General features: G+C 40.4%; 1 protein-coding gene across 10 annotated transcripts in view; it reads right to left on the reverse strand.

Annotated features, from left to right (window-relative positions):
* The window catches only part of ikzf4 (IKAROS family zinc finger 4), a 90,574-nt gene that overhangs the window by 15,921 nt on the left and 61,444 nt on the right, over positions 1–13,209 (reverse strand). For 9 of the 10 annotated variants that reach the window (XM_055664340.1, XM_055664342.1, XM_055664339.1 and 6 more), the window contains 2 exons: positions 9,068–9,328; positions 6,917–7,084 (listed from right to left, as the gene is read on the reverse strand). In XM_055664340.1, the coding sequence (XP_055520315.1) occupies positions 6,917–7,084; positions 9,068–9,328 (429 nt within the window). The remainder of the gene's footprint in view (positions 1–6,916; positions 7,085–9,067; positions 9,329–13,209) is intronic. The other variant, XM_055664343.1, reaches the window with a different exon arrangement.

A 13,209-nucleotide genomic window follows, 5' to 3' on the forward strand; every position in this document is an offset into this window, starting at 1 on the left:
CAGACACCCACAACTTCATCCAGTGTGCCTCCATGTGCTACAATTCCTTTCCTGGTTTAACAACATCATCAGAAATGCTCCCACAACCCACCAACCACTCTTCAATAAACTCTCAACTACCAATCAACAATGCCACATCTACCACATACAATTCCTTCCAGTGGCCAGCATCACCTGCCTTAACTATCTTAAATATCTTGAATATTCTAATGCCTCAATATTTTGATCGCTCAAAGAAAATGATTGGGAAATGAACTTCCAATTGTAATCAACGTGACTGATTTGGCTTCCACGCAAATAACCACATAGTCTAATTTTACTCCAAAAATTCTAATAAAACAGGACACATTTTTCACATACCACCCATCTTTGGCATGTTATTTACCATCACACAATGCATTGCAAAAAATGCCACAGGACAGTCCCTAGTAGATGAAAATACTTTGGAGATGACTGGAAATCCTGATAAGAATCATGTTTTTAAATAGCTTGTGAACGATACACACGAGAGCAAGATAATTTATCGGAAATTTCAGTATCAATAGAGGATTGCATTAGAGACTGACCCATGCCATTGGAATTTGCATTTGACTCCAACTCTCAAGGACAGAAGGATGAGCAGTTCAAATGACAGGAGTCAGCCAGTTCAGACCAGGTCAGAGCATTGCCTTACTGAAATAAATGTCAACAAAGTGGGATGTATTAATAGCTTTAGAGCAGGCACTGGAAATTATTCTGCCCAGTTTATGGTCCTGTCTGGTGAGGATCATAAACTGATTTACTATTATAAACTAATTACAGGCCACTTTCCCAACTAATCTCCTGATGCCAAATAACTGGATTTTTCATAGGCATCCTTGTCCAGTACATGTTATGTAGTAGTTGGCCAAAACCTCATCCTATGCCTCTGCTCCGGAAAGGGGCTTTGTGTGAGCCAAGCACTTCCTATACCCAATGTGAAACGGTTTAAGTGTTTAAGAAGGAACTGCAGATGCAGGAAAATCGAAGGTACACAAAAAAAAACGTTGCCTATTTCCTTCGCTCCATAGATGCTGCTGCACCCGCTGAGTTTCTCCAGCGTTTTTTTGTGTACCTGTGACATGGTTTAACGTCTCTTTAAAGAAAAGCTCAACTAATTTACACTGTAACGTGCAATAGGAACAACACATTGATAATTTGTTGCACAAAGGGGACATGCAGGGTTATTGCATTTATCCAAAAAAGAGCATGTCATACACTCCCTCAAACCTGCTCTGCCACTCAATACGATCAACTCTACTTGATTGCCAAATTCCAATAAGGCTGGATTGCCCTGCAATCCAAAATCTCTCTAAACCTTGGAATATACATTAATTGACTTGGCATTCAAAGCTCTGAGCTAGAACATTCCAAAGATCTGCACAAACTATTTAAAAGATGCATGTGGTACAAATTCATCCTTAAAGGCTTTCACTGAAAAAAGACTTGACCAACAACAATTAGAGAGAGGAAAAATAAAACTCTTGTAATGCAGAAATTTAAATTAGGATAGAATAACACTGAAGAAACCAGCTGTAATCTTCAAATTTTTTTTGCAATTATACAGATTATAAACTGATTTGCTACTTGAATACAACTATCGTTTAATAAAGCTCAAACCCCTCTATACCAAATTCCTGAGGAAATGCGATCTCACAGATTTGTTAAAGATTGTTATTATGGCAGTGGGAGCCCAAATGGCCTGTCTCTAGGGAAAGAGGAGGAAATACAACAGGGGCACTGATTTCTATTTAGTAATTCACACAAGGCTAATAAATTGCATGTTGACGTCTGCTGAGAGCAGAATCAGGCTCAGCTGTCATGCTACTGCACTCAATTACTTTGCTAAAACCTAGTGAATAATCTAACACGTAGACACAATCACTTAGACCAGAAAGAGGATGTGAAGTCACATACATGTACACCAGCGTGAATCAGCATTCACGGGAAAATAAGGGGAAAAAAACAAACTAGAAGACGAAACCGAAGATTTATTTTAAAAAATGGGAATAAATTATAAATTCAAATTTTTAACGTTAAACCATAATTTACAAAAGCGACAAAATGACAATGCTGATTAAAAACCCCAGATAGAAGATAGAATAGGATTAGTTGTAAAGAATTTGCGAAGATAGAAAGAATCATAACACCGAGCAAAATAGCGTACAATCTTGTGGTTGCATGCAAAGAAATATGCTTCACGGTGAACAGGCTGTCTGAATTTTCAGCATCTTCTGAAAAATGTGATCTTTGAACCTCATGTGACACTGATATGACACTCACTGGCTTACAGACAAGTAGGTGACGCATGATAAAGTGCACAAATGGCAGAAAGTACCATATATTTACAGTAAACTTTCACCAGTGAAGGCAATGTTATCATAAAGTGATGAACAACAGTGTGACAACAGCACACTCAATTGAGAATGAAGTTCTTTGCTTTTTATCCCAAAATAATCGTTTAGAATACCGAACAATGGAAGGTAGTGCTGAGAATACTTCAACTCAATCCTCTGTCTCGCTGGTAACATTTAATATCGTGCATTCAATTGCACTGTATTTTATCTGGTTTGCGCATTAAGTTTAAACTTAATGAACATTTTAAATACACCATTAGGCCATAGTAGTGGTTAATAAGATTGGTTAGTTGGAATTGTTTTTTGAAAAATGACCTCCTGCAATTGCACAGAAGATGCTGCAGGAAATGCAGTGAATATTGGGAGCGATTGAAAAGTTGGCCAGCTGGTCCCCTCAAATTCAGAGGGGGGAGAAAACGTTTTTGGTATTGCCACTATGCTGGAAGTTGCAAAAAATGGCATTGGATGATGGGATGAATAAGTGTGGGAGCTAACATATGACAAAACAGCTTTGAAGACCACAGGCATAAATAAGTCTTGTTCTCCAATTAATTTCACTGGGAAAAGACAATTCCAATACAAGCTGGCGGGTCAAACGAATTACATGAATAAACACCTTTCCTTCAATAAATTCCAAATAATCACAAATGTATTGCATTCACTTTTGCCAATCACAAGATGGCGTTAGACAAATTCATGCAGATTTGCTATAGAAGCTCGGTTGATCAGCAATACAAACCCGCAAAAGGAACAAACTGCATTGAGTAATTGTATGCCAACTAATTTAATTAACTAAAACACATATTGAAGTATTCTAAACAATGGCTTGCAGGATTCACAGATCATTTGCACAAGCGTTAAATGATCATCTACTGCAGGTAGTGAACTAACTATGAAGTGCTTTAGGATGTTAGTTTCATCAGCTATGAAAGGCACCATGTAATCTCCCCAAATTCGGTTTTAATGTTAAGCCGGCAATTTTCCCCATTCTAGAGGTAGAAGAGGCTCCGGAGCATTTAATTCAAAGAAAACATCTCACTGGGTGTGGGCTCAGCCACAATAAAATATCCAGGTTTCCATCACCCAGCAAATCGGCCGTTTATCATCACCGCCCACCCCAATGCATAAACGGTATTTAAGACAGTGGCAGCACTTGCATTAAAGGTTAAAGAGCACTTTGGCTTACCTTTTTTTTCCTAAAGTAAATCATGTATTTGTAACCCAGCTGATTTTATCTTGTGAACTACCACCTAGCATGGCTGTATAAGGTAAAACACAATAATTTAGGGGATTTTAAATTTAGGGGATTTTTTTCTTGTCAGTCTGTCTTTACAGAAAAAAAAGTGGCAAGAAAGAAAAGACCACAGATATCTCCATTTCAGAACTGCATATCACAACCAACTGGCACAAATCAGTTGAGCTGCTATCCAAGGGCATATTTACGTGATTGAACCTTGTAAAAAGATTCCAACGAGAAAATATTCTTAATTTAATTTCCTCCCTTAAAAAAATATGTAGATCTAAAATTGAGTGTTGGCAGTTGATGCAAAAAATTGGGACGCAAAGCTACTTTACTACCTAGCTTTCTTTCAACAGACCAGTTAATATGTATTCTTCAGAAATTCTACTCAATTTCAGTAATTCATGTGGAAATGGGAAACCAGAGAAAAATAGGCAACAAATATCTCCCAGGGAGTTAACAGCAAACTTGCAAACCTCCCAGACATCAACCCAACACATTACAATTTGCACTCTTAATTGTAGCTGCTAATGTTAATTGTATGTAAGAAAAAACTATAGTAAGAAAAAACTCAGCACCATTCACCATCGCTGAGGAGGTGGTTAGGGCGGCCTTCAAAAATCTTAATAAAAGAAAAGCGGCAGGGCCTGACAACCTCAGCCCCGCTGCTCTCAACCACTGTGCAGCTCAGCTGGCCCCCGTGTTCACCTCCATCTTTAACACCTCCCTCAGCCAATGTAGAGTCCCGCAGTGTTTTAAATCATCCATTATCATCCCTGTGCCCAAGTCCTCCAAGGTGAGCTGCCTGAACGATTATAGACCTGTGGCATTAACATCAGTCGCCATGAAGGCCTTTGAGCACATAGTCCTCACCCATCTGAAAACTCACACTGCCCCCATCATGGACCCTTTCCAATTTGCATATAGTGCCAACCGGTCTGTTGAGGATGCTATCAACTTAGCTCTTCACTATTCCCTACATCATCTGGAATCACCGAACACCTATGCACGCATCCTGTTTATAGATTTTAGCTCGGCCTTTAATACTATACACCCGATTAAACTCTACAATAAAATGTTGGACATGAGCATTCACCCAGCCATGTGCCATTGGATTCTACACTTTCTAACAAACAGACAGCAAAGAGTCAAGGTGGGTGAAAAACTCTCCAGCCCTTTGACTCTCAACATAGGAGCCCCCCAAGGGTGCGTTCTGTCACCCCAGCTCTTCTCACTTTACACCAACAACCTCACATCCCAATGCAGCTCAGTTAAAATTTTTAAATATGCAGACGACACAACAATAATTGGCCTTATCTCAGACAACAAAGAATCACAATACCATCTAACAGTCGATAGCGCAGTCAAATGGTGCGCAGACAACAACCTCCAGCTTAATACTTCAAAAACCTTAGAAATCATCATAGATTCCAGACGCAATCAAAACCACAAACCCCCGGTCCATGTCAACTCTCACCCCATAACCTCCACAAACTCATTTAAGTTTCTAGGCACCTATATCTCCAATAATCTAAAATGGCACATCAATGCAGACCACGTCATCAAGAAAGGTCAACAACGCCTATATTTCCTCAGACAGCTCAAAAAGTTCAGAGTCCATAAACACCTCCTGGTCCGTTTCTATCAATCAATCATTGAAAGCATCATCACCTCCTCAATCACAGTCTGGTACGGTAACACCGATAGTCACTCACTATACAGAATACAACGCATTGTCTCCAAGGCCTCCAGGATCATCAACTCCCCCCTCCCCTCAATCCATTCCATTTATCTCCAACGTACCTCAAAACGGGCAAAAAAGATCATCTCGGACCACTCCCAGCCAGCAAATCACCTTTTTCAGTCTCTCCCTTCAGGGAGGCGCCTCAGGTCACTTGCTACTAAAACCACCCGCTTTAAAAACAGTTTCTTCCCCTCAGCTATAAGAACTCTCAATTCTGTCCAATAATCAGACAATAATATGACTTTTGATGTATACAGTGTCTTGTCTATGGTCTTTGTTTGTTCTTTTGCACTATGTATTGTTGGTGAGATTTGTGATGTGGTATGGATGCACTTTATTACGGTGATCTGTGTTATTAGTGGTATGTAACTAAAGCAGTGTACCATCATGTACCGAACCCATATACCACCAACCCTGGTTGCGTGGCAAATAAAGATTCTATTCTATTCTATAGATGCTGGTTTAAATCAAAGATAGACACAAAATGCTGGAGTAACTCAGCAGGACAGACAGCATCTCTGGAGAGAAGGAATGGATGACGTTTCGGGTCGAGACCCTTCTTCAGTTAATTGCCCATGTGTTCATGTCCTTTGTGGCACAAGAATCATTATTAATTTTCCAGGTATGTCCGCTCTTATCCTTGACATTCTTCAGTCTGGTTTTTGTTTGGTTATTTAATGAAGCTCCTTTACAAGTATATCAACGAGCTGTGAAGTGCCCTTGCCACACCTATTCCATTTATTCTATGTGAAGGATTGGGCATGGAAGTTATTTTACTGTAGTCTTATGTTCAAACCAAGTTCTAAGTTTACCAATAATTACACACCAATGCACCTCATCTTCTATCCTGTAAGAATTGCTTATTATTCAATCGGGGTACTGATTGGGGATGAATCAGCCATGATCACATTGAATGGCGGTGCTGGCTCGAAGGGCCAAATGGCCTACTCCTGCATCTATTGTCTATTGTCTAATCATGCTCCCTGCAAGATTAGATAATCAATTTTTATCCCTCTCACTTTCAAACAAATGTTTGCAGTTGACAATTGTTGCTCGAGCATTGACAAAAGCAGGTTGGCAAGTGCGAGCTTCAAATGTAAACATTAATATACATCTTGCCCTGGTAATGTCCATATCTACAGGAGCCTCAAACATCACCTCATGGCACTCATAGAGATAACAATGTAAAGAGGTTTCATGGGGATATAGCTAACATATGCTAATGGATGAGAGTGCAGCAGATAGAACATAATACAAGATCTTTAACTTTGGTAGATAAAACAAAAGAGCAGATTTTTTAAAATGGTGGCAGATTAGGAAACATTACTGCCTACAATTCAAGGAAAGTAAACGTGCAGATGCAACAAGTAATTAGGAAGGCAAATAGTGCGCTGGCCAATATTACAAGAGGATTTAAATACAGAAGTATATATGTCATGTTTCATTGTTTTTGGAGTGTATTAACTTCCCTTTTAATCTTTGAAACAGCTGCTGTACAAAGAATTTAACATGAAGTTCACTTGTTGCCCCTCTCCGAACAGGATTCCACCCACTAACCTGCATGTGTTCTGAGGTGTCCACTGAGTGCATCCCTTCTCCGACAGGCATAATTACAGAAAGGGCATTTGAAAGGCTTCTCCCCAGAGTGTAATTTGATGTGCCGCAGGAGGTTTCCTTTCTGTGTGAATGAGGCACCACACTGGTTGCAATGGAAGGGGCGTTCACCTGAGGAAGAAATATAGGCAAAAGGGTCAAAGAGTGAAGCAGAAAAATAGGTTGAAAACATTACCAGCTTTTCAACAGAAAATGTCTGCGTTCAATGAAGTGAAGGATGACAAGGCTTGAAAGCAAAGGATTTTTCATTTTCTGGAATTCAAAGTGATGTAGAGCTGGTACATACTTTGAAATGTGAAAGACATTTTAGAACGTGTCAAATAGACCAAGTGGCAATAGTAAACTAAAGAAATAATTTGTGTGCAGAAGACATGATCATATCTCAGGGCACTCCAATTAATTTCTATGGACCACAGACATTTGTTTAAATACAGCAGCCATTTTCTGCACAGTAAAGATATCACATACAAATGAGCAAGCAGTTGATGATTTGCATTGCAGCTAGATACGCTTGTTACATTTCCTGGCTTTTAACTGGTGCCCTTCGATTCAACATCCACCTGCAACACTTAAAAATGTGCAAGTGTGATGCTGAAGTGTAATGCAGGAAGACTTATCCAAAGATTTGACATTGTGGCACCTGTCTGGTGCTGCATTCCAGACTTTGTACTCAAGTGTTGGATGAGGTCTAGATAGAGAACCTTCAGAGGCAAGAATTCTGCCATCTAAACCAGTGAATGGAGATAACTTCCAGATAAACCAAACACACCAACGTGATGTTAATGTCCAGTTGAATAGTTGGTCAGACTGTCAGGTACAACCTGGCCCTTATGCTCTTGACAATAGCAGCATTTAAATATCTACAAGGAACACAGTCAAAAGATATCGAAAGCGCCAACCGAGCCTTTTAACATGAGTAGCATCAAAAGTGGCTACATATTTACGTCAACCAATCTAAGAGGTGCTCAATTCCACTCATTTCAAGTTGCAATTAGATGTAGACATAAAAATACAGGTGCTGGAACCTGGAACAAAAAATTTGAACCCGCCAAGGAACAGCGATTTCAGCGTTCTTACCATAGATCGGTCAAAACTGAACAGAAAACACATTTCATTAGCAAAACACAAAACTGTTGGAGGAACTCAGTGGGTCAGGCCACATTTGTGGAGGAAAAAATGACAGACAACGTTTCAAGCCGGGACCCTTCTTCAGACTCTGTCAAACTAGTTGTCGCACAGATCACAAGATTAAAAATGCACTGGAAGTATTTATATAGTGCTGACTCAAAATGACACCTGTGCATCTCCCTCCATGGATGCTGACTGGCCTGCTGAGTTCCTCCAGCAGTTTGTTTTTTTGCTCAAGATTCCAGCATTTACAATCTCGTGTCAACACGTTTCATTAGACATCTTTCTGTGAACACAGCATGGTGGTAATAAACAATTCTAAATTTCTTCCAGTAAATTTTGTGCTCGTGCTGAGGGACACCAATACTGGGAAAATAATTTTATTGAGGGGAAAAAAAACCTTGCAATTGACAACCACAGGTCTAATATTGCATAGGTCTGGCACAGGATAAAACCTTCTGCCTCAACAACTACAGAAGAACTACTCCTGCTGTATCAGTAATTATTTCCATTCCCCATGCCGCAAACCCTCACTGAATTTAATGGCAACTCATTGTAGTCGTGCGCTGTGAAACCAAAGCGGCCCCAAATTGGTTACATTTTATGTCGTAGTTACGTTGCAGATGTCCGCTTAAAGGTCAAGAAAGAAAAAGCAAAATAGCAAGAACCAAAAAAAAGATGCTGCAAGATCATTTGCAGGAAGTTTTCACAAAGGAAATGTATATATGTGCAAGCTGAATTCTATTGTCCTCAACAAGTTCAGCTGCCAGAGCTGATTGAACATAGCAACTTCCATCTGTTTGCTCCAATAAGTGCCTACATTCTGCTCCCAGGGGCAGAAAGAAATGCCCAAACTTCATGGGAAAATAAATCAACAAGTGAGTTCAAACAACTGCCACCACAGATAGAGACTTTAAATCCCCACGATACGTCACTCCATTTCCTTATGTGTGTAAACATACTTACCAGTGTGGCTCCTCTTATGTACCATAAGAACATTCGGTCCGATGCAGACCATTCCGCATAGATCACACTTCAGTTTTCCATTTGGAAGGCGAATCCCTCCAGGAGAATGAGGTCCCTGCCCCGTCCCCTCACAGAATCCTAGCGGCTCCGTCAAAGACTCATCCGCAATGACTGCTTCATCTTTATCACTAGCGCCATCCTCCTGTGCCAGAAGTTTCCCTGCCTCTTCATCGCTGCACATCTCAACCTTGATGGAGTTGGCTGCAAATGAACATCAGAAATGTCAGATGGAGCCATAAGATGACAGGGCTAGCTAGACACACACCAAGTACGGGTGTTGTTCAAGGTGAGCCAGGTGGCAACACGTGTGCAGCAATCAAACTTTCAGCGCCCTCGTGGAGTCAAATATCTGCAAGCTTGAAGCAAGAGAGGACCCAGCACTACAGGTGACCCAATGCCAAATCTCACACGGGAGATGACTGCTCACAGAAAATGTGGGAAGAAAAAAAAATCCAATTCTACAGTACTGTTGTCCTTCAGCTTACGAGCACACAGTGAACATCTATCTATATATCTATATCTATATATCTATGTGTATGTATGTATACGTATATGTATTTATGTATGTATATTCCCGAAATGCAGCCAAAACGGTACACGATAGATAGCGCAACAATTTTAGGGCGCCTTACTCACCATTCGCCTGCGGTGTGCAGTAGCAAGTTTTGTTATATTTTAAATCACTTTATCAACTTTAATGAACTTTATACTGTGAATGGGACAAGTTTCAACGTGGCAGTCGCACCTGCGCAGTGCGCTCCCACTTGCCGGGCCCATCAGCCGCGCCTGCGCAGCTGTGGGAAGGGTTGCGGCACACACAGAAGGAATGAAGAGACGGAATTTGCACAGCCTTTTAATTGAATTGAGTAATTGCAACATTTTAGCGACTTTGGATCATACCACAGCAGACCTAAAATCCTTCTTCCTAGAATGAAGCTATACACAGAACAAAATACACACAGATCCATTCAAATTTCGGAAATGGACAAAATTGGACTTGGGTATATGATAATAGCAAGTTGAGAGCACCAGAGAGCACTATGGGGCAGTTACAACAGCAGAAGCATATTGAAATGAAGACCACTTGCTGAGAAAAGAAAAATGGAACTTTCTACAACTGCCAGAAACAACTAAGCCTGGAACACTTGGGTAGCTTACAACCCAGCTGTATGACCTGCTTATGTAGCGTACAATCCAATGGTGTGCACAATAAATTCTCCAATTTCAAGTACTGTCTCCACTACACGTCACCCGCCCTCCCCATGCATACACATTTATCCCACTCCCACATTCACCCTACTCCTTCCCCTCCTTTGTACATGCATTTCCCTTCTCCGGGTCCCACATTTTCCTTTTACCCCTTCTTTCCCCTACTCCAACCAACCCAAACCTCCAGATTAACATTTCACTCCTTTTCTTTCCACATCTGACACCCTTTTGTCCCTCTTTCATCTCCAGCTGTTGTCACTATTTCCACCCATCTGCCAATCTACCCCCTCACCTGTATCCACCTCTCACTTGCCAGATTTTGTCACGCCCCCACCTGTCTCTTCCAGGTTTAGCTCCCTCCACCCACCCTCCCCACCACACTACAATCAGTCTGAAGAAGGGGGCCGACCCCAAACGTCAGCTGTGCATCCCGTCCACAGAAGCTGCCTGGCCCACTGAGTTCCTCCAGCACTTTTTTTTTTTTTTTTAAACTAGAGCCTTTGCCTGTTTACTTGCTCATTGCCTCGTGTTCTAAACTGCTTATCAGTGATTATCTGTCTTCAGGTAAGAGGGAATAGGTACGGAGCAGTAATTTACCCACACCCACAATAAAACAATCTAAAAGAATATTTGCACAGAGTTTAGCATTTCAGATATGGCTTATTTTACATAAACACGACTATGCTAAAAATGTATATTTTGTTCTGGTCATACAAAGTAATACAAAACAATGCTGGGAAATGAAACATTTCCACCTTTGGAAATCTCTTCTCTGCATCAAGCATACATATTGCGAATAAAATTATGACCCCAGTATGGCGCCTCAAATGATCATCAAGGTAAATTGTCGGCTTAAAGATCCCAGTAAGAGGAGCTTACAAAATGCTAGTGCTTTAAACCTATACTGCTCAAGAGATGTATAATACATTTGAAAATGATTTCAGGGGGAGCAGGTAGGAGGAGGTTGGGGTGGTGGGGGGAGGGGGGTGGGGTTACTTTTAAGGTTTGAGCTGTGCAGTAATCAGTCTGAAGGGTCTCGACCCAAAACATCACCCATTCCTTCCATCCAGGAATGCTGCCTGGCCCGCTGAGTTACTCCAGCATTTTCTGTCTATCTTCAGTGTTCGGTCCGACACAATCCATTCTTTGATTTGGTAGTAACAAATCAGCTATGAATATGTGTTACTCAAGAAACAGACCATTTCAGAAATAATCCACATATCCAAAAGAACATTTTTACAGATTAAATTGTCCCAGAGAACTTCACCACCCACTTCCCTGCTCCCTCCACCAGCAGAGTGGCCACCTATCAAAGTTCATCTTTCAACCAGGAGATTGATCAGTTTGGACTTAAACCTTCATTACAGCAACATATAACACCACTCAGTAGTCAGAAAACAGAGCCTCAGACACACACACTACTCTCCTATTTCTTTCACCTCCTATGAACAGAAGCCGAACATTCACTATATTAAGTTCAATCTCGAGAGCAATCATGTGCCACAATTAGTGCTGTATCTGGACCACAATAACATTTTACACAAAATACTTCTTTAATCTCGACTGCTTTCGACCAACACAAAAAACAAGCAAAATAAATTAAAAATAACCCAGGTTAAAGATAAAACATTACCTGCAATTTGAAATTTATTTTTCTTTAAAATTCGATGAAGATTCATAATTGGACTTTACAAGCAGCTCGAAGGTCAATGAAATAACAGGGGATTACAATTGTAACAGCTAAATTTGAAACAAAAACAGAAAAATGCTGCTTCATAGAATTCACATTGCTTTATAATTGTCCAGGAGAGAATTTATCCAATTTAACTTCAGGGATTAAATGCACAAATGCATTCAGTTTAAAAGGGGAAAAAAAAAGATTCTAACAGATTCAATCCCGTGGATGAAATGCATCCATGTAATTTATCATTGAGCTCGAGTCATAAGCCAAACTGACAGAATCAACAAACCATCCCCATAGTACAATTCCCATAATCCTTGGCCTTTCAGTTCTACGAATGCAAAATTAGTCTGAATAAAAAACAAAGACTTTCTACTTTATGTATTAAAATATCCAATTCAAAAACTGTCATGGCAACCAGTGGATTTGCCATGGTAGCAGACCACTCTGGTCCAGTAGTAAATGCCTGCTGAGAACCAACTGGAAGTCTCAAACATAACGAGCAAAAACAAACTGCCATTTAAAATGCAGGTCATATTTTCCATCTGTTTCTTTTTATCTATTTTGTTTCTTTCCAATTTTCTCCTTTTGTGTATTTGCTAGGATACGATTCTATTGCTGATGCAGTACCTTGTGCAGGTGACTATTCATTTGAGAGCTTTGACAGGAAGTTAACAGCTTATTTATTGAATTTTATAAAAAAAGATTCAAGAAGAGGCAAGAGGAAAGTGGGGGTTCGAACAAAAAAATGAATATTACAGCTGAGCTCAATTTGCTTTCACCATAAAGGAGCATCCGGAGCTGGAATCAGGACTGGTTTAATAATACCCTCCTAATCACAGGAGCACCAAGGCTCACATTACGGCAGTTACGTTCACTTAATATGGCATATACTGCCAGTAAAATCTGGAACCCTGTGTTTGGTACAGCTTTGGATGACACCCAAGCTGTGCCCAGATCCATCACTAACTTGGTTGCCAGGTGGGACCCATTGTCCTTTACCATTTTAAAACCTCTCTCATTTTTGTTTCATCATTTTGATTTACATTGCCCAACTTTAGTAAGACTGCTCTTAAATCAGCAAGGAGTCCCAAGGTCATCTTGGGGATGATTCAGCTGGACATTGGCATCCCACTCAAGCACTATCCAAAAAGGTAGCACATATTTGAACTTAAAGCTTTCATTATAGTAC

Source organism: Leucoraja erinacea, chromosome 40 (assembly GCF_028641065.1).
Source record: "Leucoraja erinacea ecotype New England chromosome 40, Leri_hhj_1, whole genome shotgun sequence".
NCBI lineage: Eukaryota > Metazoa > Chordata > Chondrichthyes > Rajiformes > Rajidae > Leucoraja > Leucoraja erinaceus.